We start from the raw sequence: 6,467 nt of genomic DNA, 5'->3' as shown, positions 1-6,467 counted from the left end.
CAGAGCTGTGATTGGCTCGCGGCCGGAAATAATATCTCTGTGTAGCGTGATCTGTGAATAAAGCAAGATTGCTGTGTCTGGCAGCGGGTAATGATGTTTATTATTATTATACAGGCGGAGCGGACTGTGGTGCTGCATTATCATAGTATGGTGGAGCAGCCATACATAGTAATGTGTTATTATGTTACAGATGGAGCAGACATTAGTGTTGTGTAATCATAGTATGGATTGGGCGACATATCGTCTAAGATTTAGGAGGGGTGTGTCCAAACTGAATTCTAACCTGCAGTCTAAAAATAAAGCTGTCCAGCATTTGTGGGCTACATGCAAAAGCAGACAGTATTTACCCCACATGCAAAAAAGAAGTATGTATTTGAACTCCTTGCACTGCTACATGGGTTGTGTAAGTACACAGTTACTTGTGCTATCTTACTCTACTCCCAAATCTGAATCAGGCCCTTAGGCTCTGATTCAGAACCGGACGCTCTTTCAGATCGCTCGCTCTGAATCAGGGCGTTTTCTTTTTTTATCGGAGCTGGCCTCCTGGCCGCTCGCTAAGCTGTGACCACCCACAGCTTTTGCGAGCAGCAAGGTGATGGTCGCGATGGTCTCGACCATCGCGACCATCGGGCTTGCGACGAGACCCTTGTGGCAGGGTCTCGTCTGCCGCAAGCCCCAGTGAGCTGCTCACTACTGACATCACTGGTGATGTCAGTAGGGCCGCCCCCAAACAGCAGGCGTTCCTTTGGGAACACCTCCGTTTGCACAGCCACCTCCCCATCCCAACTACAAAACGGGGCGAGCTGTCAATCAATATCGACAGCCTCCCCGTCTTGTAGTGAGCCCAGGAACGACGGAGCTGCCGTCGCTCGCTGGGGCTCGCGTATGCGCAGTGGGGGACCATCGACCCGCTTGCGAGCGCTGTGCGCTCGCGAGTGGGTCTGAATCAAGCCCTTAGTTCTCTATTTAAAGTTTGCTATAGAAGCAAGACGCACCTTGCTGTACATGAGGAGTTGGAAATTGTTTGTAATTTTTAGCACGAAAAATTATTTGACAGTATTTAAAGCAATCTCTAAGGCTCATTTGCCACCTGCAAAAATGATGGGTGTGCATTGCTTTGCCATTTGCGCTGCTGCACTTTTCCAGCTAGCTCATAATATACTCCTAGTTATATGGTTTCTGGTTTTACCTGAGTGGATGTAAAAGTGAAATGTATCTGCAATGTATCTGTATCTGGAAAGTTCAGCCTACTAAGCCTTTGGAGGTGCCCCTTTCGTTAGCTTCAACATTTCTTTTTTCTAATAAAATACTACTCAGCTTGGCTTCATTTATGCCTTATCCATGTGAAGTGACGTCAGTATTTGTTAGTTGTCGCTTTTGTGTCTTTGTAAGTTTTTATTACATTAAAGTACTCCTATGAATTTTCTTTTCCGCAAAAGTGCAACTGGATTCTGCATAATGTGCCTCATTGGTGGTGGGAAGAAATAATTCAAGGCTTTAGTGAGAGATGTGTGAGCGGTACTGTCACCCAGGGCACAGGGTCCTGGAGGTGGCACCATCGCTGTCCCGTGGCCCGTGCATCTGGCTGGAAGGATGCTCTGAGCACGCACCGCATTCCCAAGGTCTCTGATCAGATGTACAGACATTTGCACCCCCACAGACTCAGCCATCTTTTCCACAAATAAATAAAACATATTTTTGTCAGGATGCATTTGACTAGGGTCTTATCAGCCTCTCACAGGTGCCTTGCCAGAAAAGGCATTGGGTAGGCATCAAACATAGACACACTATTCAATTTATGGAAATAATTGCAGAAGTGTAAACTCCTGTCGGGTTTCGGATTGAGTACAATGGGACTTGACCACTCACTATGTCACTCTTCAATATGTAATTCCAACATTTTTTAATTTTCTTTAGACACCGATTACCATTGTGCTTCTGGTATTCTCTAACTCCTGATTCAGTAATTATGTCATGTTTAATGACTGTTGTTTTGCCAGTTATGTCAGAAAACAAATCTCTATATCATGCTGTTGAATAGTTGAAAGGGTTTCGGCTATTGTTACTTTGGGAACCAAAAGTACAGCGGTTACCCAGAGGGACTGGGATGGCTAACAGAGCTACTCTATCTTTCCAAAGTTTTATAAGACTTACATGTTAGATCTGTTCTGGCTGTTTTTTCCCAGGCTGGTACATGGTATAATTATAAGTAACCCACCCACTTTTTCTATGATTGCAAATGGTCCTTTCCACACGGCCAAGAATTTACTTTCCACTGTGGGAACCAAACTAAGATCTCTGTCTCCAGAAGCAAAGGTGTGTAATTGGGCATTATGATTTTACACCCTTTGTTGGGCCTGTTCTAAGTGTTCTTTCACTATTGGCACCACTGCAGCTATTATTTCCTGCATCTGAGAAACATGATCAATAACCGTCTTATAATAACTGGGTTGCCCCTCCCATGTACATTATCCATCAATCCACTTAGATGCCTCCCATATAGAAAATCAAAAGGGCGTGACCACCTTGGAAGAATGTGGAACCTCTTTAATGACCAGCAATAACTACAGTAACAATTATCCCAATCTTTCCCATCTTTATTTGCCACTTTCTTTAGCATATTCTTTAAAGTTTTTTTAAACCTCTCCACTAAACCATCAGTCTGAGGGTGATACACGGAGGTAAGTAACCTTAAACAGGCGGCACAACACTTTTTCATAATTCTTTACATAAATGGGGTACCCCGATCAGTAAGGATTTCCTTAGGTATTCCCACTCTGCAAATTACATGTACTAGTTCACTAGCAATTGTCTATGTTGATGTACTGTATTGCGCAACAATATTGCTTCCGGGTATCTGGTAGAGTAAACAGCTGTATTTGCCATGCAGCAGTCAAGTAGTAGTAAACCAGTCAGGGCCTCGGCACAAGTAACTGCAGCTAGTTTTATTAGCAGCACAAAGATAAACAAAACATAATAGTAAGTACTGGCTTGTAAGGCTCTAACTAAACAAAACAAATTCCTTCTGTGACAGTGGGGGGCTCTAATGGCCCACTCACTAAACATAGCACAGCACTTACATTCAGTAATCACGGTTTCTCTCAACAGGACTCTGACCTGTTCATGAGGCAGTAAGAGACTGAGGGCTTGATTCATTATGATCGCAGCTGCGATTACGCATGCAGTTCTGCTGCAAAAATATGCTAATGTTTGCAACTGCTCGGTCAGCATAGAGACGCCCTCTACTGTATTCTTACATCTGTAAAACCTTGTGCATACATCGGTAACAGCGAGTAACATCAGACCCTCATGCAGAATTACAGCAAGTCTGACCTGTCTCAGAAATTGCAAGTCTCATCGCACACAGTGAGTACTCAAGCTGCGAATTCCGACGCATTGGCTAATTTATGCATGCCCTGGAGATGGCGTTCAAACGGAAAAGCAGCCCTGCATTTCTCCGACCATTCCCCCATCATCACCCCCAAATGTTGACGTCCCATCACTCACTCCGCGATTACTTTGTATTTGTGTACATGATCGTAGTGTGATCACAATGCTGACCTGCGCACTGCGGTACATATGCATGTGCACTATGCACCATCGGCTGATCTGCGTACGCTGTTGTAATTTATCAACCTCTCACAGGTGGTCTAAAGTGTGCAATGTGTAGTAAAATAAGCACATACTTTTATGCAAAGGAATGAAAATAAACATGATTCCGAGGAATAAACTGTCTCTGGAAACTATGTGGATGAAGAGGTGCTGGAAGTTATATGTGTGAGCATAGAAGAGTCATTTAGCTCCTGGGAGATGGAAGAGTGGATGTAAGAACAGGCAGGTTTAGGAATATAAAATAGGCAGACAGCGATGCTGAAGAGAGGGTACAGTAGCAGAGTGATGCAACTTAGACAAGATGATTACAAAGCGCAGCTAAGCCCGTCTATAGGCTAGGGGTATAATTACAGATAATAATCTCTAAGCATTTCCATTCCTCCAGCAAAGTGGTTGAACTGAAGTAACAGCCCTGATGCAGCAGTCCCTATTATTGTGGAGAAGAGAAGGAGGGAGGAGGGTGTTCTGCTAACACAGACACAGCAGTCACAGGGTGGCTCACAGAGCAGAGAGCACAGGCAGACAAGTGACAGGAGGAGCAGCGCGACACCGCACAGTAGTAACAGCGAAGAATGCCAGGAGGGTGACTACAAAATCTCTGGGACCGCTCTAATAAATGATAGGGTCTGTCTGAATAGGACCAGATAGGACGAGGATACTCAGAGCTGGCATTCATCAGGACAAGAATCACAGAGAGCAGAATTGCTACGAATAAGTGAACATCCCCCGGGCAACTTTCTAGGTCCCTCTTCAGTTCAGTGGAGGAGGCTCTGTAAGGAGATCTGAGGAACACCTGGCTGGACCCAAACGAATAAAGTACGTACATCTAAATAAATAGAAATGTTTGTCTGACATCTGCTTATTTCATAATTCTAAACTCAATTTACCATCTAAGGCAGAACATAAATACCAAACTCATAATACTACAGTGATTGGATACATGCAACCACACTTTTGTGTTGCAGCATAACTTCTATTAGTATTAACCATAGTAAGGCATTGTGTTTTGAAGAGTTATGTAGTACTGCAATAATGCAATACAGCAATACTATTGGTTGTATTGGTCCTGTGTAGATTCATTATCATTATTCTTGCTTTGAATCTCTTTTAATAATGCAACATTTGATTTCCTTCATGTATAGGATTTCCTTGTGTTTATCTCTCCCACCCTATTGCAAGCTAGACAGTTGTCATCTCTACTTGACTGGGCATTGTGTTGTCATTGTCTGCTTGAATACTTTTTGCTTACATTATTAGAAAACATTGATGTGTTGTCATTAGCGTTCATATTCCCACTGAGCTGTGCAGCATTTGTCATCCATCTTCCAGATGAGATAGATATTCAGCAAAAAGGTGGTGTCCTTCTTTTTAAATAGAATCCTTTAGCTCTGGCTCATTTCATTTTGTCTGCAGAGATGTCTTAAACATATGTCCTGTTTCCTTCTGCAGAATGGAAAACTTCCGCCGGGTACAAATTATGGATGTAGATGATGGAACACTTTTGCCATTCAAGAACCTTCACCCACATGTGGCACAGATGAGAGTAAAAGAGGGCAGTAAAATCCGCAACTTGGTTGGATATGCATTGTCATATATGGGATCAGAGGGAACTGGGCAGATTGTCTTTAGCGCCTATGGTCGGGCTGTTACTAAAGCCATCACTTGTGTCGAAATACTAAAACGGCAAGTAGGTGGGCTTCACCAGATCACCAAGGTACAGTACAAAGCCCTGCAGGAGGTGTGGCAGCAGAAAGGGCCAGCAATCAATAACCCAGCCGCATGTTTAACGGTTCACAAAAATGTTCCTTCTATCTGCATACTGCTTTCCAAGGATCCCCTGGACCCACAGGAAGATGGTTACCAAGCTCCTCAGTCTTTTTGTAAAAGAGAAGTTGAAAAGAAAAAAATTGAGATTCTGGATATAGCCGTTTCGAAGAAGAGAAAGGCAAATGAGAGTACTGGAGAAGGTGAAGGGTGATGGGGACCTACATGAACATTATAACAACTATAACTCAAGAAGAATCATAATGTTCACACAAACTATTGCTATTAATAATAAAGCACTATACCAGAGGTTCCCAAACGCGGTCCTCAAGGCAGTTCAGATTTTAGAGATATTCATGGTTGATCACAGTTAAATTAAATTGACTGAGTGGTCAAGCATGGATATCTATAAAACCTGGACTGTTAAGCCTCATACACACTGGACGATGAGTGTACCCAGTGATATCGTCAGCGGCGGGATCCTGCGGGGGTGCCGGCATAGGTAAGTGCATACACACTTGCCCATGCCGGCAACAACGAACAACGACAGGAGGAGAGCGGGGCCATGCTGCATTCGGCAGCATAGCATCGCTAACAATATCCCCAGATTGGACTGCAAGTACAGACGACTGGTGATATCGTTAATGACCCGCGGGAACGCAAATCGTTCATCGCATTGTGCATACACACTGGACGATTTGAACGATATATCTTTCAAAGATGTTGTTATTATTCATATCATTTAAAGAAATCATCCAGTGTATATGGGCTTAAGGGTGCCTTGAGGACCAAGTTTGGGAACCTCTACCCTTTACAATAAGCAGAATGCAACACTTAGCTCTGCACTGAGGAATAACCTAACTACAACTTTCCTTTACTATTACAACAGATCACACCCAGCTGTATTTCCACAACAAGATGATGAGAAAAAGATGGGCTGTGTATAAGAAAATCCTAAATGATTACATGTTGGAGACAGTTTCTGATGTTTCTCATTTTACTATTTGATCCTTTCTTGCAATTTCTATGTAATAATATGTATCCTTACTATGAGATATAATTTTCACATATGCATAGTAGTGATTTATGAC

General features: G+C 43.1%; 1 protein-coding gene across 1 annotated transcript; it reads left to right on the top strand.

The window, feature by feature from the left end:
• The first annotated feature begins 4,024 nt into the window (after positions 1-4,024).
• RPP25 (ribonuclease P/MRP subunit p25) lies at positions 4,025-5,590 on the top strand. The gene is made up of 2 exons (XM_088443789.1): positions 4,025-4,428; positions 5,062-5,590. Exon 2 carries the CDS (start codon positions 5,063-5,065, stop codon positions 5,588-5,590), a length of 528 nt encoding a protein of 175 aa, XP_088299915.1. The 5' UTR covers positions 4,025-4,428; position 5,062.
• The last annotated feature ends 877 nt before the right edge of the window (positions 5,591-6,467 follow it).

The sequence above is a fragment of the Taudactylus pleione genome, unplaced genomic scaffold (assembly GCF_031769625.1).
Source record: "Taudactylus pleione unplaced genomic scaffold, aTauple2 ptg000019l, whole genome shotgun sequence".
Lineage (NCBI taxonomy): Eukaryota > Metazoa > Chordata > Amphibia > Anura > Myobatrachidae > Taudactylus > Taudactylus pleione.
Note: the sequence above shows the minus strand (reverse complement) of the source record. Positions and strands in the feature narration are given on the sequence as shown.